The sequence below is a fragment of the Opisthorchis viverrini genome (assembly GCF_000715545.1).
Source record: "Opisthorchis viverrini unplaced genomic scaffold opera_v5_4, whole genome shotgun sequence".
NCBI classification, from domain to species: Eukaryota; Metazoa; Platyhelminthes; class Trematoda; order Opisthorchiida; family Opisthorchiidae; genus Opisthorchis; species Opisthorchis viverrini.
In genome coordinates, this window is record NW_008751660.1 from 3,539,300 (window position 1) to 3,562,216 (window position 22,917).

At 40.2% G+C, this 22,917-nt stretch overlaps 1 protein-coding gene across 1 annotated transcript; it reads left to right on the forward strand.

Annotated features, from left to right (window-relative positions):
* Positions 1 to 14,430: 14,430 nt before the first annotated feature.
* On the forward strand, positions 14,431 to 15,603 carry T265_00459 (hypothetical protein; the record flags this gene model as incomplete). The annotated part of the gene is made up of 1 exon (XM_009164232.1): positions 14,431 to 15,603. One exon carries the CDS (start codon positions 14,431 to 14,433, stop codon positions 15,601 to 15,603), a length of 1,173 nt encoding a protein of 390 aa, XP_009162496.1.
* Positions 15,604 to 22,917: the final 7,314 nt, after the last annotated feature.

The following is a 22,917-nucleotide window of genomic DNA, read 5'->3' on the forward strand; positions in this document are numbered from 1 at the left end:
CACTGGACACGCACTTGCTGACAGTGTTGCTGTGCGGACGCGTCTATGGTGATTAGGCTGCATGTTGGTTCAACTCATTAACCCATGTGTTATGAACAGTAACACAATGACATTTTCCGGAACTTCTGGTGAAATATTGAGATAATGACTAGGTAGATGCAGAGTCAGCTCATTCCAACGTAATAAATTTTTCTGTCTGCGACTGCCAACGAAACAGATAAGCCATTCAAATTCAGACCATCGTAACTGTCCAAAAGTGCTATACCATGTAATATGCACTGCAACATTGTACATGAACGCTGAATTCGAATGTTTATCAATCTGAATCAAATGCATCAATGAATGTATAGAAAGTTGGTGTACTTGCAACTGTGATTCTCAGAATACCTTAGCGAAATTTTTGCACCAATGATAAACAAACCACTCGTGTGTCGGGCCGAATCGAAGCCACGTCATTACGCGTTTTCCCGCATCAAACACAAGACGAATGCGACCAAATGGACAGAGACTCAGGTATCAAAACTGTGTTCGGAAAACCCGACTCGTAATGATGGTCAGTAGCATCAATTTGATTTACTATTAGTCTTAATCCACACGACATAGCATTATTGATTTCAATATCTCAAAGGAGTGAGTCCATTTAATGCTATTTCCTATTCTATAAGAATATATCATGGAAACTCAATGAATCAGCGTGTGTAAATCATCCATCTATCATCATCTATTTTGCAAGTCGAATTATGAAAGGCATTCTAAATGCGTACATTGCCAAGATTATGCAGATATGGGCAGCATACATGGTATCAGACAAATGTTGCTTGTACGGCGAGTTTCTGAAAATGCGTTCAAAATAATGTCATAGTTCATTCAAACAAAGTGACCTCCCACGTTGGAGAGTTGCATGTGTAATTTAGTTTCACAATGTAATGACGTGCATCAGTGGCGCTTCAGTGATGTTGGTCAATGTGCCAGTTATTCGGGTTCTCGTTTGCTGGTTAACAAAACAGCTCTTAATGGCACACAAGTGAGCTGTTTACTTCTGAATAAGATATCCTCCCTTTCGAAGAAGTTTGGTGACAATCGGTAAATTTATTGCTGGGCGAGGTTTCGCTTTTGACACAAAAGCTTCGTTTCGTCAGGTGACTAGGTTCCGAGGTTGATCGAGATTTAAGGCGGAAGGAGAATCAATGAGCTAAGTCAAGCTAAATCTCTGTTGGGTGTGGTGTCGGGGATTTTAATGTGTTAGAGTGGTTGAACAAGTGTTGGGTCGGTTGGGAAACCTACATGTGTTTGGGTCCTGCCTATTGTCTAGTTCTTCTGGTTCGGTTTATTTGACGGTTCCTCTTGAACTTCGTTTGAACCTTCTGTTAGTCTGTGTGGGTGAGCTAGTGCTAAGAAAGTTGTGTAAGAGGGATGCTGTGACATTTGGTCGGTTGGGGTTTCCACCCTCATTCCCCAGTTTTTTCTAATGATCCTAAATGGATTGATAACCACACAGTCACGTGTCAACTCGGCTTATCTAAGACCGCTTTCCGTAAGCTCGCTAGCTCCACACCCTCGATTCTATTCACGCTATGATACTTAGTGATTTCCACCGCCTCGGCTATCAGCCGCTGTGGTGTGAATCGCAGTCCCCGTCTTAAAACTTCCACATTCTCCAGATTTATTCTGTCCCGTGTCTAAGGCATGTACCGCCATCGCTGAGTATTTGACCAGCGTTTGGTATTCTTCTGCATTCCTTGGTGGTTTGTTAATCCTTCTTTTATGCTCACCAATTCTGGTGCGCAATTCCCTGGCAGTTTGTTCTCTATGGACCTTAGCACAATCGTTGAAGTTAATTTTGTACACACAGTCCCTAATCCTTTCACCCGGCAGGGGATCTTTCAATTGCACCAAAACTGAGCGTAGCGTTTTTCCCCTCTGGAAAGCTACTCGAATTTTGGCTAAGTTCAACAAACTTCGAATAACCTCCGATGTTCCTGCTTTTTATGGAATGACTGCTGTACAGGGTCTAGATACTGGAACCAATATCTTCCTTAGTTGACGCCTAATCAAACTCAATGTGTATCCTATTTCTTGAAATTTGTTGGAAATCTCGATTTGAGCTGTCGTCCGGTCGATCTCTTCTGTGCACAGCGCTCTAACTCGACGAAACATCGATGAGACAATGCTGGCGTACACGGACTTTGGGTGTGCTGATGAATAGCTTAAGACGGTTCCCGTGTCTGTTGGTTTCTGGTAGACAGTCGTTTTCAATTTCCCACCAACCTTATGTGTTATACAGTCCAGAAAGGGTAATGTGCCCGATGTGGACTCTATCTCCACGCTAAACTTAATGTGCGGGTTTAAACTATTGAGATAGTCGTGGAAGCTGTTTACGTTGTCTCGTTTGCTCACAACAAACGTGTCGTCAACATAACGCCAAAAACTTTGGGTGGACAATGATATCCGGCCAAAGCTATTTGTTCGAAGTCCTGCATGTAAATACTGGCTAAAACTGGGGATATTGGAGATCCCATTGCAAGGCCTTGTTCTTGTGAGTAAACAGTTGTGTCAAAAACAAACTTATCAAGATTCAAACACACTCTTATGCCCTCAACCATTTCATCCATCGAGAGCTGTGTCCGTTCCCCGAGTGTCGTGTCTGCCAGTAACAAACTCTTAGTTACCTCCAGAGCATCTGCCCTAGGGGTGTTGGCGAAACGTTGCCCAGCAATAAATCTACTGATTGTCACCAAACGTTTTCGAAAACGATGACTACCCAATCGGTTTCGAATATTTTCCAAGATATCATCCCCTTTGTTTGTTCATAAAAAGGGCGGGATCCTTAGTAACAGAACTTGAATCGTATTTAACTATGGACTCTCCAATCATACCTTGGCTTTCACATCTATATGGAACAGTGTAGAAAGAGTTGAAAAGATACCAACTTCTCAACGTACTTTTTTGTCTTTGTTCAAATTGGGATATTCAGTCCCCGAGACATTGATCAAGGAGGCCCTGTGCACTAACCTACTGTTAGTATAACAGAAATTTCATGTATGGGAAGTGCACGTCGCTCATTAGACTACTTTATTGATAAGAAAATTAGCTACATTTAAGCGAGATTTGGCATACGTGGCTCGACATGTGTGACAGTCATGACTGCAACGTTTCCATTGTTTATTATTGGTCATTGACTAGGGCTGCTCCGTAAACAAGTAAACATTACGGCGTTTGAATTAACTGAAGGCTATGATTCCCATTCTCTTTGTCGATGGTGATAGATATGTCCACCTATATCTAACTTTACGTTTACTTAAGCTCCAGGAAAGCGATATGTACTCATTTGCAAACCAATTTGGTTTTGCGGGAGATTGGCCTAGAATCCAACTGAATCTCTAGTTTATGCTGTTTTCAAGCTCCAAATATATTTAGGTGAGAGCTACCTGATAAGTTTTGTGGCAAGAAGTCTGACCTGCTTTCTACCCAGACTAAAGATTGGCCTAGAACTGAATCTCTAGTTTATGCTGTTTTCAAGCTCCAAATATATTTAGGGGAGAGCTATTTGATAAGTTTTGTGGCAAGAAGTCTGACCTGGTTTCCACCCAGACTAAAGGACTACTGTAAGCTCTATGGAATCTAAAAGTGATGTCGCTGAAAATAGTAAGTAGGAGAAGTGTATGTCTGTTATTAGGGACAAACCAATTATTACACTTGAGTGTTAGGTATGCCAATGTGTGCTCCTTCAAACTGCAAACGCATGAAAATGAGGGGCCCCCTTGCTGATTAAAAGACATGTGGAATAGACGGAAATGGGCCTCAACGATGGGAAAATATACAAGGAGAACAGCCATATGTCTGAATTGGTTATCTGGACAGTGTGAAAACGGAAGCCGAATCCAAGAAGGAAGAGTTTTAATGTTTGGTTGTTTTATCTGACTTCATTCGTATTTAAACGTTATTCAGGTTTTTAATTATAACAGGCTCACTTGTTTTATTGTGTAAACACTTTTGACTGGGCACTTTTATTTTCTGACCCCATTTTGATTCCAAATAAATTGCACCCACAAACAAAAGTTTTTACTGGACCGGTTCTAATCACATTTACGAACCTCGCTGGCCTTCAGCCGTGGCTTTGTCATCTACATATATACATCATCAAACAGTAAGTCATTCCATTACTGCACTACCTGACGGCATACCGACACCAGCGAACTGCGGGGCTTCACCGCTGAAACAAATATTAATGAATCAGGTCCCCCAAATGAGTTTAGCCTGATCTGATAGCCTTCAGAGTCACATTGACAGTAATTTTGACCTTAGTTAATTTTTGAACTGCAAAATATCTTACTGATATAATAAAGTTTGAGCAAAATTTAACGGTTCAGTGGAGTACATGCTTGAAATAAGCACCACAATTTAAGGTGCACACGGAGATCCGTCCACTATGTTTATTGACTTGTTCACGGTTTTTGGTTGGAAGCCTTAGGAACCTCGTGGTTTATCATTTGAGGCATACGGCTGTAAGAAGTCGCGAAGGAATAAGTCAAGCAAGCACAATTTCCGCGTTCACCGGGCCCTGTTCGAGTGATCCAACAATCCCTCAATTTTTCATCCAGATATTTGTGAACGCTCCAGGCTTAGTATGGTGCCCCATCATTCCGCTGCAACCAAACGCCATCAAATAAATTGGGCACATCCAGCTGTGAAAATTTTTAATGTTGTGGCATTTGATTGTATGGTAAGAATACGACGAATAAAGGTCGGACATTAACGACAACAATTACGATTCACCGTATTTGTAAGGAAAAGCGGTTCGATGATTTTGTGCGCTAGGTATGCCACTCCTGATCACAAGGTTAACCACTTATTGAAGCGCAATTTGAATTTCATCTAATACCGAATTTTCCCGAATTTGTCATGCGAATGGGAAACAGTATAGTCGGTAAATAGTGTATAAAACTATTTTATGCGACTTAAAACGAAGTGCAAAAGACCTGTCGCTTCTCCAGATTATCATAATGTAACTTTTGGGCTGGCAGACAACGAAGTTTTAGAATTTGGTCCTCCTTTATAAATGTGACACTGTCTACCTTGAGATGTAGCATTCCTGAGCATTTCTGTGGATGCTGTGTTCGGAAATTTCATCAAACACCCGGAGATTTTATATGCAGAAAAACTCTAGGCGGAAGTGTGTACTCCGCCTGTCTTCTTCGCGTTGTCTACACTGCTCGTGCGACGGTATCTGGCCACTAAGACACGGGCTTACCTGCTGATTATGATCCGTATGCCGGCGGTAATTAATTCGAACCGGCATAGTCTCTCATTGCATTGTAGCTGTGTTTCCGCCTACATTATGACTATCTGCACTCGTCGGCCGTATGCCAGACGAATCCGTCTATCGTAAACAGTAGACTAGTCGATAAAACCTTCTTCCGTTATCAGTGTCATACGGAATTTAAGCCACGGTTACTTGCTTCAGGACAATTAGAGATGTATCTTTTTTTATCAGTTGTGTCTTCTGATTCGCCTAGGCTAGGCCGTCGAGCACAGTCCAGCTGCGTCGCCATAATTCCAACCAAAGATTACGTGTCAATCGACTGCCTCAGCAGGCCTTGCCACAGCGGGCTTATTGTGGCCAGCTGACTTGATCCTGGACTCACAAGTAAAACAAACTTTTCGCAGTATTTTAGCTTTTTCATGGTCAAATTCAGTCTCTCTTTTTCCGATGTCATTTGAAGCAAAACTTGTGCAACCAGGTCCAAGCATTCTACAAAATTTCTCTTGATATAAGATGAATATCTTTCTCCCCCTTGTTGCTTCATTTCCCATCGGGTTGTTCTTTTATCTGTACGGAATTTTCAAGACAACGCTACTACTCGAAATGCCCAAGCCAACATGAAGTGATTGTTACACTCTACGTAGTTTAAACAAATCCATTAAAAGGATGATTTCATACCAGTCGGAAGAAAATGAATCTCCAAGACCTTTTGCCTGTCAGAATAAGTGGATTGTATCTCTGCTTTAGATTGGGATGATGCGATAGGCAATCTGACGTGGAAGGTACAAGCCTATGGAGATATCCGATCAAATGCATTTCGTGAAGCGGAAACGACTTCTGTAGTATAAGTCGCCATGAAATGCCTTTCATGGACATATTTGCTCGATGTTACGCAAACTCACTCACATGATCTACGAGTATACGTCCTAGAAGCATGGAGCAAATAGTCCTGTACTTCCATTAGTTTCCTGTAGCAATTTTTTGTTGCCTATATTGAGCAGTTTCAAATTAGTTGGATAGTGTCCGCTGATTTGTTTTTAACTGGGCCGCTTGATCCTTATTTAGCTCCTAGTTTCTGCAGAAGGGAGACAATACATCCAAAATGACCACCATAAAACCCAGCTCAGCAGTATTTCAAAATTTTTATAGCTTTTATCAACATATCTGGAGCGGTCAACGTTAAACGCATGCACAATTCGTCTAGTTGTCAAGGTCATTGGCAATGACCGAAAATGTAAATATAGCCGTTGGAGCTAAACTCGGTCTCCAACATTCCAAATCCACCATAGCTGGTTAGAAGCCGACCACCATGAAAAGACGTGTTGCATTTTTCTACTTCTGAAAAGGACAGTCTCTGGAATGAACTGCCAAAATTTTCCCCAGTCCGCCCAATAATCCAAAGGTGAGGTTGGGGAAACCAGAAAAATTTACGTAGTCTTACACGGCCACATTCAAACTGCGTACTACAGGCTGCATATTCATGAGGTCTAGTACGACAGGAGATGTTGCAGACAAAATGCACTAGGTGATAATAGAAACGCGTACAGGTCTAGTCAACACTGTTCCTAATGTCTCATGATCCAACTTGGTACGTAGCCATCTCTACTGTGATCATGTGTGGTGCGCGCACAAGCATGTTTTACACCCTCCATGGTCTCACCAACTCTGCCGTATGATCGGATTCGACTTGCTTTATCAGAGTTCTAGAATACGACGGGTTCTGTCTTATGAAGAACTTGAAGGAAGAAATCATAAGGATGCCAGAATCCAATGAAAATGATCCATCATCCGAGAGTTGGTTAACGCAAATCGCTTTCCGAACGATATAAATACCAGCATGTTTCCTTATGGCTGCAGCTACTGCTGAATATACTCGCCCAATTTACCTCGGGTAGTCTAAGTTTGAAGGTGTCACTGAATGCCGTTTGGAATCCATTTCGATGGGGACGTAGAAAAGCTGTCAAAATTAGAGGAAGAGGTTTGTTTCGGCAACATCTCTTTGAATATTATTGAATATTGTTGAACACCGGTGAATATCAGTTTGCACCTCTTCTCTGCCAGTACGACTGCCTTGGTGTACAAATAATGGAACTGACGTTTACTATGCAGTAATCAATAAAATGTCTAGGTATGTAAAACAAATGAAATTTCATAAAATTTGTTACAGCAAAAAAAGACTAACACATTCAAAGAAAGACCAAATATTGCCATCTTAGAAGCGTGAAAGTGGTTGAAAATTAGAAAATCCTGTATGTTAATTAATTTCGTGTCTGAAGCCCTAAAACGCTCCTTCCTGATAATGAGCAAGTACGTCAGAAGATAAATAAAACCGTAAATAAATTACGAAGCGCATGAAAATGCAGCAATTTCCAGCGGTCAACGCCCATTATCCGATAGCTTGGGGCAGAAAACACGATTCTCTGGTTCATTTGTTTAGACAAGTACTTAACCAACCGCGCGCACACCCATAGTGAACAGACAATTTGATCAGCTAAAACGGTGACCGCGTCTGTGACAGGCGGGTGATGAAAGTGTGGAAGGCTGTGATGTCATACCGGTGGCGGTGCGATTCTCCCTAAGTTTGTTTTCCTCCTTGGGAGTACAAATAGATCTGGGTGGTCATGTCATTAGTTTTTCCCCGAAAAGAAAAACCAAGCGGTAGTAGATAAGAGTCCACACAGGTTGCACACCGAGTATTCCAAAAAATGGACTACGAGTAATATTGGAAGAAGGTTTTTCGTTTTGAATACAGTGTACTTCCACGGAGTAGGCTTTGGTCAGCTTTGTTCATCATCCAGTAGAACAGAAGATTTGGCACTCTACTTCCCCGTGCAAAAACAGCATAGTAACAAATTATAAAGGATTCCTGACTAGGTAGATTAATGAAACGAATTCAGGTATTTTGCAGTAGAGAAATAAACTTCTCTACCTGCTTCATATTATGTGTGAGTTTTATATGGTACGACTTTCAAAAAGCGAATCAGGAGAAGTGTGCAACTCCTAGAAACCCCGAAATTTCTAAATTGCTAATTGCAGCATATCTATACATAAGTCGTAGCTTTATACTAAATTATAAAGATTTTACTGAAGAAGAATTTTCAGCAGCCTTATGATTAGTGTATTACGTCCTTACATGTAACGTGATTTCCCTAATATCGTACCGACTGAAACATTAGGCGGCCCGTTGAAGCCCATTCAGTTGCTTAGAAACGTCAAAAACGAGCGATTTATCTGGGTTCCAGGTTTCAGTCTTTTGGAAAACCAATTTTTTTGCAGGTAAATGTATTTCGCTAAAGACTAGTTGTCTTCACATGCCAAATTCATTGACATTTCAGAAAACTCAGAGCAACTGTTAACATGTTAGGTACAAACACGTTAGCTGTAAAAGGCCGTCTGCTTGCTTCAAAGTAACTGGCGTTTTATGCAACCTGAGCAGAATTGTGGAGTCGTTCTTCAAGTGAAACGACTTCAATCACATTGGCGGATAAAGATTCGGAATGAAAGGCATTTAGTTGGTCTGGATGCCTCGATCGATCCACACGTTTCTGTGACATTGCCTTTGTCTGTAAATGTGTGTCAATAAATTAGGGCGCCAATTCACTGCCTAGTTTTGTACACGGGTTTGAATGATGATGTGTTCAATACACCACCTGTTACAGTGAAATCAGTAGCAACTATAGTGTAACTTTACATCATTCAAAGGCGTGGCATTAAAGCTGCCCTAGGATGTCAGTACAGTCAACATGTGATTGCTATCTCATCATACCAAGTGGCCAGACATGTGAATCGGGCTTACCATACAGTATTTGCTTAGTCTGGACAATTCACCTTACTATTTGTTTTTGTATACGAATTGGAAATTTGAAAAACACTCATTGTCAAATAAGTTGACGTTGAGAGTGCTGATGCTGTCCTTCCTAATATTAATCAACTGAAGATGCCACGCAAAGTATACCAGTTTATACAATATTAGATATATTGCGGTAAATTTTCCTCGATGTAGCGCACTACTCTTAAGATTGCTGGAAGCTTTCAACAATTCATTACCGGCCTCAACTATTTTAGAGTTCATCAATTAGGCACAGCCCGCAAGCTTCCTTCATCTACTTGTCCTGACATAACACCATAAATAAGAGACCAATCTGGCTATTAGTTAGGTCTCTTTTCGAAGCCAGATTAGCGTGCAAATGACCGTATCTTGCTCGTTGGTATTCGAGTGGATCACACGGTTGTCGAAAACCGGAAGACGGCGTATCCTTAGACCGGTCACAAAAGATCAAGAGTTTTCATCAAATTTGTGAGTAGCGTATCCCTGCAAGAAAACGGGAGAAATACCAAAGGATCCTTTTGGAAAAGCTTAGATAACAATACACCGCCTCATGGCGATCTATTTTCGCTGCCATTCCTGGTATTACCAGTGTGTCCAATATAGCATGCAGGCGTTTCAGCAATTCGTGGGGGACAGTTTCGGAAGTAAAAGCACAAAAATGCTGCACGCTATGAATCTGTTTACAATAAGTTGTTCAGAATATTGGTTTGATTTACAAGCAAACCAAACCTGATTAAACGCCTGGTCGCAATCAATAATCAGAGGGTTATTTGGCAATCGAAAAGTTTCTAGGTATGGGAGTATCTATACAGTTATATTAACTACAGTATTTTGTCAGAAAATTCTTCACAAGAATGAAGGCCTAACACTTGAGCAGCACATTTTATCCAATGCTTTGTGATTTCTTCGAGTAAGTGCAATCAGACAGGCAGTGCAAACTCGTGTTGCAAGCCTTGATTATGGTTCAAACCATACAAGCTGGAAGATGTTTCCACTTGCCTTTCCCGTGGCCACCACACTGTACAGTCATTCGAAATCACTCTTCGGAAAATTGAAAAGCAGTATCGTCGGATCTTTTAGACACACTGAGCCCACTTGATAGGTGAGTAATTAAATCTAGGCACAGTCAACAACCTCAATCGTTAAAAAATCTAAAAAGTGGTAGAATAAACGTTTTAAAAGAGCCCCGGCACGACATATATTAATGTGTTGATGTGCAACTCACAATTTTCTTCGGCGAGTATCCTACGTAGAACACCTTTAGTTAGTTACCCTCTAACAAGAGCTATAGGTAAAGGAACAAACAAATGAAAATAGTGAGAGTGTCAATCGACAAAGCCCAAAAATTCGTCGGAGTTTAGGTCCATACAACTACTAAGTAACTATGGGTTATAGGAAGCGAGAAATCCTACAGATACATGAATTTGAGATCGTTTCGGCAGCATAATTGATGCTTCAAAATTAACTTTATATTGTTTCGTTTTCCATAGAACTCAAGTTGGTTTTACCACGTCTGGTGACAAGTTACGATGAAGTTCCAAGTAATTACTTCCAGTAGGTGCATTTTGTAGCCAGCTTCGCAGGGTTTACTGGAGGGAATGACTCTGCCTACTTACTGCTTTACCATTAGTTACCACGTTAAGCCTCATTAGAGACTTAACAGACCAGACAGTGTGACTAGACTGGCGTCAGTATTTGGTTGAATGCATTCTCATTATCACTGACAACATGAATTAATAAACTTCATCGCAGCTGCATGCTAACGGTTCTTCCTGTGTAGTGCAAAGATTCATGGGTGCAGGTGTGCGCCTGATTTAGTTGATTAGAACATTCTGCAAATTAATTCAGGGGAATGTTAAAGTGTTTCCAACTAATCAAATGTGTGCATTTTTGCCACCTCCCGCAGACTTTCACAACAACTAATATTTAAAAAGCACTGTGATCCTGCGCAAAAAGTGAATTTATGCCATTGCATTATACCATAAGAACTCAGGAGCAATAGCAACAGTTCTGATTACTAATGACAAAGAAGACGCAAAAGTGGATCCTTATACCACTTATTTTGAATATCCACCAGACAACGTTCAACCGGTAAATTCAACCAAGCTACATACTGTTACATCTAGACCATCCATGTGGCTACTAGAGACAACAATCTGGTTGGCGGAGTTGTGTCTAAACGTGTTTGTGGTTTTTGCATCGTCGATAACTGTCTTTACAAACACACATAAACCCGTCCGGTTTCTTTACTAGAAATTGGGAGACTGTGATTTTTTGCGCTCCGCAGTGTATCATTGCTTCGAATTTGACCGTAGCTGCCTCAAGCCTTGTCTGCTTCGCGCAAAGTTACTAAGGAGAACGGAAATAGGAAAGAGAAGCTTGGTTTGGTTAAATTACTGGGATATTGTCGGGAAGGACAAAGTGACGTACAATAACGCCTGATAGGTAATCGCTTGTCATAGTTAACAAAGGGACCAAATTTCAGAGTTGTGTCGAGCGTGTATGTAGATGTTTTAGGCATGGTCGCGGTGGGTCAGCTTGTGTTAATTTACATCGTGAACAAGAGGCGATCAAACTGCCTAAGAAAAGTTACCTTTGGTGATTCAATGCAATTTGTGACACACAGAATTCAGGCTAGCTTATATCAAAACGATAGGGGAATGTTTTTGTTTTTCTAGCTCGATTTTCAGACAACCACTGAGTAAACAAATTTTTTGTCTTGTACCTTTGTTTTCCAGGTTGCCTGCTAGTTTGGGGCAAGCGGCGTCGATAGCACGTCGTAATAAGCTTCAACAGGACTGGTTAAAAAGATTACTTGGAATAATAAATGTTCACCTTTTATGGACAAGTGGGTGTGAGTGAATATCGACAGAGCATTCATTGTCACCGATCCTATCAACATTGGACTACGGCGGTTGATTTGATCAAGGATACTTTGTTCACCAGTAACACAAACCGGATTTGCGCGAACCGAAGTTTTTGTGTACCACCCTTGCTGTTATTTTGGCCTACAACACAGATTATTTGCCTAAGATAGATAGATATCCAATTTTGTTCTCTGATTCAACCAAGAATCAAACTTAAGTTGATCCTGTTCCTGTTACACCTGTTGGGTAAACATGCCTTCGAGGTCAAACCGAAGTGGACAGTTTTATTTGACAGCGAATCGATGACCGGTTTTATTATCAAAGTACATCCATGACAAACTAAGATGTTTTTCGGTCGATTTAGCTTATTTTACATACCTGTAAAATAGCTGCAGATAAATGAGAAATAATTAATTATTGCCATCATTATTATTAGGTGAGAAATTATTATACTTTATATTACCAACAATCGCATTGGATATCACACTTCCCGTCACATTGCTCGTTTTGTTTTCATTTTGTTGCATTCGTTGGTTGGCTTTCATTTCCAAAGCAGCTGGTGTTCACTTATCTGATTAACTAGGTACCGATATGGCAACATTTAAGTGGCCGTAAGGGAAGAGTAAAATAGTGGTTCATCCTCGCTGTCCTTGTCGATCGCAACAACCATATGAACAGCCAAACTGATTTCAGCGTTCTCTTGCTACTGAGGACACGTAGTCACTGGAGAAGTTTTTATTGTTTAATGAAACCACAAGCAGTTAGCTTGGCTACTGCTGGAGAATCGCGGCCACAGTTTCAACCTCTTAGGCATGCGCATTACCCATGCATTACCATTAATGTACACTACACTTCACTCACGTCTACTCGTTTGGGAATTTTTGTGGCAGTAGAAAACACTTGAGAACGACTCAAGCAGTATTTTTTAAACACAGTGGAAATAAGTTTGTACTTCAATATTTTCGAAGATGGAAGTTCGGAAACACTTGAAAAGTGGTGCAAAACACGAGAAGTGGCTTACAAAATGCTGGATTTGCGAATGATTTGTAAAGCATTTGAATTTTTAAGGTCGAGCTCTGGGTTCAAAATAAGACATTGCTAGCAGAACACCGAAGTAAAACTCATGTGAATCTCTTGTTTATAACATTTCTGAACCAAACACACTACACAAACGTCAGTGACCTGTCATTCAGGTTCGCGACACACGACTTTCAACAGCTTAATGGCAGTTAAAATCTGTTGCAATCCAAAGATTTCAAACCCCTTGTTTTTGTTCATGTGTTTACGAATCATTTCGATTATCAACTGCGTTACAAATCTAAGCTCTAAGGTCAACCTTGAACGATTGGTGGCCTTCCCAGCTTTCTTGTGCACATCGCAGCATTACAGTAAGGTGCCTGATGATATCATATTTTGGTTTCATTCAGGATGAACCGTCTGTTTACTTTCCATCAAAACACTTTCTACCAGCAGTAGAGAAGTGAGTGTTAAGCATCAACAACGTTTAAACTTTTTTGAAGGGAGATGTTGATCTGTGTAAATTTGTGTGTCTTGTAACTACTCAATAAACGCTGAAAGTGTAGCAGACCTTGACAAAGGCCATTTCCAATATCAGTCACCTGCAGTGGGAATAATTTTAGCTGCCACTGGTTTGTTGAAATTCCGTGCCGTTCGTTCGGCCTCTGTTGGGTTTTCTCCTCTAAAGGCAATTCAATGTAACTGTGATAGAATTGTTTTTTCGTCTTAATAATAAATGACTTGTGACAACAGAACCCCCGAGGTATTTAGTTCTGTTGTGTGCACGAAAACTAGTACTGCTAAGAACAAAATAGATCTCATGAAAGCCAACGACGTTAGCTATGATGAAGCGTTTGTCCTCTTTCTGTCACAATTTTCCGGTCCGCATGAGACATCAAAATGTCCATTCGTTCTTCAAATCTGTAAGTACTTCGGATGCCTTTCTTTGCAAACGCCTACATAATTACAATTAAATGTTTTCTAGTCCCGTTTCCACTATAGTTTTTGAAGGCCATCCGGGATACCACTTACTACAATAACAGGGGTTCTGAAAGCAAAATTATCATCCTTAATGGCTTAAAGAAGGTACACGTTTTTTTTGTTTTTATTCATGAGCTCAGCTCTTTTAGACAAAACATGTTTCAGTGCCAATGCGCGAGTTGACACTAACCGTTAAGCCAGCCAATCAAAATATCAACTTCTGTTAGCGAATCAGAGCACAGAGATTTTCAGTTTGTTTGCTTTTAGTGAGTATGGGAATATTTGGCCTGAGAGATTAAAATGACGCGTGCCCTGCGGGAGAGAATTACATACCAAACCGTTGCAATGAAGGTGATTCTTCGACGCTGTGATGAAACACATGAGGCTTCTTATTATTTGTATTGACAAACATGAAATACATTGAGAGAAATAGGTCACACTCACGCATTCCAGAGAGGTCCACTGAACGTTCGATGCAACCAGATTACTCCGGTCCCTCTTTGATGATGGCTAGCTCACAAATTCAAAATGGACTACTCAACACGGGAGTTCTGGGTAGACCATCGTTTTTTGCCCGGCCGTCAAGTGCAGCACTTGAACAGGATGGGGCAAAAACCTCGAACTGTGAATTGCCTCATCGGGATTCACTCACAGCGGAACGTGAGGATCACACTGAAAAAATGCGTGATTCCAAATATAAACCCTTCAGTAGCGTGCCACCCAGTGTCCCTATAGGTGGGGCTAATCAAATCCAAGTTTCCAATCAAAAAATTGGAATGCATTCAGCAAATGGTGAGAGTCAAACTGTGTGTGCATCAAGAGGCGTCGATTATTTGATTGAAAGCATAAAAACGTATCGCTGTGAGTGCTGTTCGAAATTCTGTCAGTTATTTGCTCATCCTATCGAACGAAAGCGTGCGTTGCTGATTATTTGTTTATTTTTTCTCTTTTTAATCAGTACAATCATATTTGTTGTTGCATTAATGTTGCGTCGAACAGAGTCTAAAAGCATCTTTGAAGATTCTGCCGCAGAGATCATAAAGCCAACTGATTTTCCCCACCAGAAAATTTCGTCGGTAAACGAAACGGTGCAGTCTGTGTGTATGAACGTTTCCTGTTTAAGGATGGCTTCTATTTTAACAGAACATCTTGGACAATTTAAAAACCCGGTATTATTTGAAGAGCTTCGTGGAGAGTGTGATCCCACTTCTTTGGGCAAACTGACAAGATTATTGGCTTTCGGTGAAAACCAGAGATCAACATCAAACACAAACAGTATTGTCACCCTAAAACAACGTTTGACAAATGCAGTTTGGACTTCTATTAGCGAAACATTGCAAAGTATTCCAACAGAACCTTGGGAGAGCAAATGGTTCCAGAAACTGGCGTTTATCTATCAACGACTGATATCAGCCAGTCCCAACTTTGGATTCAGGGATACTTCGACTGTAGGTCATTCTGGAGACGGGACGGTCCCAGACAAATCCCACATAGAATTTTCAGAACAGAGAGATGAATATTTTCTCCAAAATATGAGAGCACATTCTGATGAAGAGCGACTAAGACAACTGTTACAACGAGGAAACATCGCTTTCCATGGATTAGGTAAGTCCAAAGACGTTGCCTTATTCAGCGAAATACCGTAGATATAAAAGAATTATACTGTATACATAAACCGCTAATGATGTATATGACTGAAAATAGACTAAACTTAGCTAATTTTCGAGAAGAAACTGATGGCGTTTGTCATGAAACTGTCATTTAATTTCAGGATTAAGTTGAAACTGTCTGGGCTGATGATATGTCACGATAATTCGGTTTCACGCCTTTTTGTAAGATGCAGATAACATGCTAATGATTGTCGTCACAGTCATTAGAACAATTGGACCTGCTACAAAGAACGTAACTTTCCAGTGTGAAAAAAGCTTTGATCCAGCGATACATTTTTGGGTCTTTACAAAACTAAATCAGTCCAAATAAACTCAATTACTCTAAACAGCCGATGAAACAAATTGGAATTAATTCTGACGTGTAGAAATCTCTATTTACTAGCAGCGTTCTGTTGTTCGCGTCAAGGCATTTTAAAGCAAAGGGGTTTTCGTGAATCCGAATGTTTTGATTTAGAATATGCTTCAAGGTCAGCTAAGTTCTAGAAACCAGTTTGGTAATTTCTCCATCGCCGATGGCTTGTAGTCTTGCAAGCGGTAAATCTAAACCAGAAGTGGCTGCTGTTGCAAAGGCAACCACCTTACGCTTGGTCCTGACTAGGTCCTTCCCAGGCAAACGTAGTAAGATTCAATCAGTTGGATCAAAGGTCGCATTCGTAAGCTAAAAAATTCGCTTTGTAGACCCCAGTTGTCCGGATGACTATTAGAGGGTAATGTATGAAGAAAAAGTCTCTCCCTATGTTAGAAGCTTCTTTTCGCTTCCGAGGATTGTTTAAGCAATCTAATCATGTTGGTCAAAATTGCCACAAAATAACACTTTTAAGGTAAACATTGCATTAGCAAAAATATTTTTTGTGGGGGGGTTTCGTTAGGCAAAAGTTTAGCTCCCTGGTATTTTTTGCTTTCGTAAGTTTGGATGTCTGCCTAGACACCACTTTCCGACAGCTTATTATTCTCTGACAAATATGTGACGCAAGCTCTTTTCACCAAAATCAATCTAAGTTTAATTGTATACGGCGGCACACCTTAATTTGTGGTCATCACCGAAACCTGTTCAAATTGTGGCATGAGCTTTTCCCACAATTACCCAGCTAAAGTGTTACTATCTATAAAACTTTGGTTTCAAGGCTATTCCTGTTGAAATATCAGAGATTTTTTGTACAGTGTATCATTAATCATATCCTAAACAATCGTTTATCCCACAGGCCGTTACTGTGGCTCAAAGGTGACAAATAGTTTCATAAGTATGATCGGGAACCTTAAATCCGTAGTGATACCTATATTCAGCTAGCGAACAAAAAAATTTAACACAGATTGATGCTGGTATGGACAGTTTTTTTCAGAATAAGTGGACGATCAGCATAGAATTTAAGGTTGAGAAGGACAATGCTATATTTCCCTTCTCGTTGTTTTATTCACTATTTTCTGCAGTGTTGTCTATCTTCGTTCCAAGTGTTTGTTGACGCTTGTCAAATTCACATCGATCACACTTGATACGTGTCTATTCCGAAGAACTGGCAGCAAAAAAAACCCGACATATCATCCCTTCTGCTTACAAATGAAATATTAAAACAAAAACTGCTCTCTTGTCCCGAAGAGGCCTGAATGTATGAAATTGCACTGTCATGATACCAATTTTTTTACTCCCATTATTCCGTCGCATCGGAACTCGCTGTCTTCAGACACTAAATTGTTGATTTAATGCCCCGTTGACATGAGGGATTTCTTCACTTGTCTTTACAACAGGTAAGTCACTAGCATTTGCCACTAACCCAAGAATCCCATTCGTGCGGCAGGTCCAGCTTGCCGTAGGGGCCACGGACCGTTCATTCACCAAGGAAGTGGACGGCCCTCGGACTTCAGCCAAAAAAACATTAGGGACCGTTGAGTGAAAATTGACAGGTGAATGATAATTCAACATGAATTGCAAGGTACATTAACCTGTCACAGGGATGCCAGACTGAATAACATAAGCAATGTTTCAGGAGATTTAAGTCCAATTCATTCCAGTGAGGCTAAATTGAGTAGAATACTCCTTTATTCTTTAGCGTTGTTCACAAAGCTCTACCCGCCTAGTGAAGATTAGGGTCAATCTTTGATAACGATTTCAATTTCTGACCTTTAACCCGATTTTTCGCCACACATTGAGGCTGGTCGCATAAAAGGACAATCCGTTCAAGGAGAATTTACAAAATTTCCCATGAGCGAGAGAGTTACAAAAACAAAACTGAGTTTCAGGCAACTTGAAACGCATCATATATCCAAATGTTCCCGCAATTATTGTGAAAGTTTGCATACAAGCAATCAATTTGACCTTTGACGCCGTAGTTATGTTTGCTTGAATTCTCAAGTTACTCTAACGGGACAGGCGTTTGGGTAAGTGTTCCACCCTTTTCAATGCGCGGTAATGGGCATTGTGCGCGTCTATAGTGCTAAAAACAGTATTTTTATCCAGGCGACATCTTGGGATATGTCATCAGGTAATCCTAGCAGCTACTTCACTGCACTTAAGCATTTGGCTTTCGAAAACTCTGCGTCAGTTTTGCATGCAAACTCAATCTCTTTCCATTAGCGCTGCACTATCAGCTTCATCAAGGTAGTTATTTTTTTGGGAATGGGTCGGCACAAATGAGAGAGGTATATTGTGCCCAGGAGCTGTTAAAAGCTTTTTTTAAATTTTCAATGTGGATGAGCAGTAGATTTTGTAGGAACGAATGACTTTGTAAGTGATCAAAAACAAAGCAGGACAGTTAAGATTGGGGGAGCGATTATGTCTGCTCACTGTCCCTAGGCTCACTGTCCCCTGCTCCCTGAACAAAGGCGTGAATGTCCCGCACGCTGACAGCGATGCACTTGTAACGCGTGGTTCTCAGAGCGTAGATGGCAATTTAAAATCGCTATGAAAACATGATGCCCACAGGATTTCAAGCGAAATTGAAAAAACTTCTAGTACTCAGTGTAGACATGAAGCTGAAAAATTTTTACTTAGAATGGCACCAGCCTTCCTGTTGGTAATCGTTGGGTTGTTCACTGATTAAGCATTTTTTCTTCCGATGAAGCAAACTGGTTTGTCATTTGACGGATACCACTTGAAAGCTACTAGATGTAAATTATCACTACTAGCGAAAACCAGGTAAAATAAAACCAATGTTGAACAACCTCCGTACACAAACCACCTAACATTGTGAATCAATAAAAAATTTACAAGGATCACAACTATCTACAATAAGCAATCAGTTGTTACGACTGATTTTCGTTGCGTCAGGTAGTTAAACGCATGTGTGATATCTGTAGCAGGTAGAACAAACGACATGGTTTGCTTGCTTTTCGATTATTTGGGTGTGAATTCCCAGATCTCGTCATTGATTAGCAGGTTTTAAACAGTTCCAAATATATCATAAGCCGTTTCCGGACCTGTTATTCTAATTGACTATCTTCAAATTGCTTATATTAGTTTGTATTCACATTTCTAAAATGGTACACATTAAACACTTGTGCGTGGAAGATAGCATGATATCACGCCTTTATGACATCAATGGCTTTGTTACCGTGCGACGGAGGACACTGTGGGTGACAGTATCGATTGATTCTCGGGCGTGACTTCTATCTATGAGGAGAAATTTTTTCCTGAGAATTTTCCCGACTGTTATTTGTTTCTGTTTTTGGGAGGCTCATATGAACTCACCTTGACAACTATCAGGTGCATCTAGATAAAACTTACATGCACAAGCAAGATTATCATGTAATCCAATAACAAGTCAAATTTCGACTGAACTTACTGATTAATCCTAACTGCCCGGTGGGTAAAATGGAATATTTGCGCCTTATTCTTTAGATGAACAGGTTTAATTCCAGACACTCTGGTGCACACCGGATGCACCGAACACTAAACCAATCGGCGTATCCACTCAACACTTGTGGTCTAATTGTTCAGTTCAAATAACTTTCCACAGAATTAACTGTGTGTAGCAATATCAGGAATAATCGGCGACTAATTTACACTGAATGTTCAAGTGTAAGAACCAACGTGCTTGATCAGTGATGTGGAGCTGACTTCGCAGAGGTGGAGCTTTTTTGACGCTAGGAACACTGTTGCAACAAAACTGTTACATTCTGAAAACTGACAGCCAAAGTCAGTAACAAAAAACTAAGCGATTACTCGCGGTCCATTTAAACCATTATGCTTGAACACGTGTCACAATTAATTCCGTTTAAGCAACCCTCTCCCCGCACTGGTTAGTCCACCAAAAAGCAGCTTAACGAAAATGTCACTTTTGGTCAGCTCATCAGTAGTGCATAACCGGAATTTAAACTTGGTTCATGTCGAATAAGTGCCAAAATATATTACCAATCACCCCGTCGCAATTTGGGGCAGCGAAATTTGAGTAAATACGTCGTTTGACACTAATATTTGATCGATGATCCTATGCTTCCCTTGATTACAGCAAATACGCAAGTTTATTAAATCTGTCTGATTTGTGACAGCGTTGGCGATTTCAGTTGCTCTGTACATTTTACTACTTATACGAAGTGACTAAGTTAGTTAGTTTGCATACCATCACTTCCAAATAGAGTGCCCACTAGCGCGCGTTGGCAAAGCAGAGTTAGCGCAACGATTTTCATGCGAACGAATGAAATTTAAATCCCAAAATGGCTCATGATATATACTACTCTTGAGGAAACGTCTTTTATTCAGTGGCTTGAAACGATTTGGCGTGTCAAATTAAGACGCACAGAGGTCAGCTGGAATAAGATAAATATATATAAAAGAGGAGGTTCGACAGTTTATTTACAAATAACCTTTAGTTACTTTTAAAAGCAACACACAAACGTACCACGAAGTCAGCCGATAAGTTTTTTGGAAGTAACCGCCAAACATTGATATACGCGGGAGTAGTTGGCTCAGCTCACGGTAGAAAATTAACAAAAAACCAGCCATAGACTGTGATGTTATTTTAGCCTGCACCCACAGAATAAACAAAACGTTTACTCCCAGCCATGACTGTGATGTTATTTTAGCCTGCACCCACAGAATAAACAAAACGTTTACTCGATGATATGTCCCAATTCACTAGATATACATACCCAAGATGGCTTAAGAAAAATGATAAATGAAGGTTGTTGAATTTTTATTACTAAGTGGTAGTTTACAATTTCAAGCTTCTTGATCAGTTTGTCTTTATAGTGCAGCATGCCAGATGATATATTTCAGAAAATTCGCTTTTGTCATTTAGGGCATTTCCTCCTGGTAGTGCTGCCATGGTCAGAATGACTTTCTACAATGGAGTTCGATTAGTCGGAAGAACGCTGCTTATTTTTGCGAATGGGACTCATCTGGGGAACATTGAAACTTGCAGCATGACACCTACTGCGCCTTTTAACAGAACTGTCAGCCACTTCAAACTACTGTTGTTATCATTTCAGGTCATTGCTTTGCATGGTTTCAATGAAGTAGAAAAATCTGCTAAGCAAGTGGCACAATAATATCCACACTGGAATATTAGTTTGTTTTCAACCAAAGATTAAAATGCAACTTGCCTTGGGAATAGCAATAAATGTTGCTTTCAACAAGCCAAAAGTAGTCTGATAAACATTTATGTAAAAATTTCAACGCAATAGGGTATTTTGTAAAAGACTCCAAATTTTCCAGCAGCAAAAATCTACTGCTAGGAGACAGTGTCTCCCAAGAAAAAGTCATTAAAAATTGTCTGTCTGTCTCAAAAGATTACAATTCATCCACAACCCAGTATACAGCAGCAAAAAATTATGGGTTGATATTTTCAAACAGGCCAGAAGTTCCACGTTGCTTATCAATATAGTTCATCAAATTTGAATATCATGAAGCAATCGAAGGTTGGTGTGCAATAAAAAGACGGACTTACACGCCAGAATTTAACACCAGAGAATGGTTTTTATACTATAGGCAGAGTAAGACACAAGTGAACAGCAACGAACTGAAGGATACTGATGGCTCGCTTTGTGCCACCGCATTTTGTTTTATGTTAGAAGGCTATAGTAAAAGATCAATAAAAACATGTTGAGTACCGTCGCATCATTTTTAGTTGTACACTGGTACAGAGTTACACAGCGTGAGAGTATTAGGCGATATAGCAAAACAACCTTGACATAAGGCATTTTCGTGTTTATTCTTGTTTAACCAACATCTGCCTTAATTGGTTGAATTTTCAAAATTTTGGTCGCCTGGACTGTGATCCATAAAACGGGTTATATAATTTTACACTCATTGGTTCAAGAGAATTGTAAATTAGTGCGCCTGCTGCTTACCCACATTAAGTCTATACACTACTGGGGGTGCTGGTATATTTCGAATATTCTTTCAATCTAGCCCACCAGAAATGGGTCTTTCAGTTGCAAGCGATATGTTCAGGAAGGATTTCTGTGACTTTATCCCAAGTGCTGTAGGATAACCAGACCCTTGGTAAAATGCTTCTTGAAAGCTAAGTAAAAGAAGAATACTTTAGGGATATCAACTCATCTCAAGTAACTTCTTGGTGATCGGTTGTGAACTTAATACGGAACGTTTTGAGACCCTAAAGCGAACAGCACTGAACATATGATCTCTGGGTTATCAGGTCGTCAATGTGTTTATACTTCCCCATTTTCCGAATAAAGTACTCCATTTTTTCCACATAGAGAAAACACTGGTGAATTTTATAATGTAATCTTATAGTTATACTCACCTGCCGAGAGTGCCTAGAGTGAACTCCGCGGCATGTTTCCTGCATTAATTTAATGCAATTTCAATTGTACTTGAGTCGTCTTGAGAGCATGGTGGTTTTTATCCAAATTTACTTCGAAGTGATCCACGCACGCGAGCGTCACACAATAGATTCTTATAATGGATTCGCTCTCCCCATCTTTCATTTGAACAAATCAGAATAGGGATCACTTAAACTTCATTACAGAGAAGTGCACTGACATAACGCTGAAGACGGTGGTATTTAACGGCGATTGTGACCGAACCCTTAGCTCTTCATTTAGTTGGTTCCACATCTGTACTAATGGATATATTTGTAGTTAAATCACCGATTAAATCAATGTAATTTTAACCGCAAAAGGTTTACATATCTGCTTATAACGAAGTGTTGAACCAGTACCCTACTAACAGAATACAGCACTTTCCATGCACTTCCTTCAGGGAGAAGCCGAAACGATCTTTGTTTTGCTTTTTCGGGTTTGCTTCTTTAAGAGCTGAATACAATAGAAAAATCCCTTCTTAAATCTTTCCTCTCTTAGAGTTCTGAACAAATATCTGACCGTATTCTCTGCTTC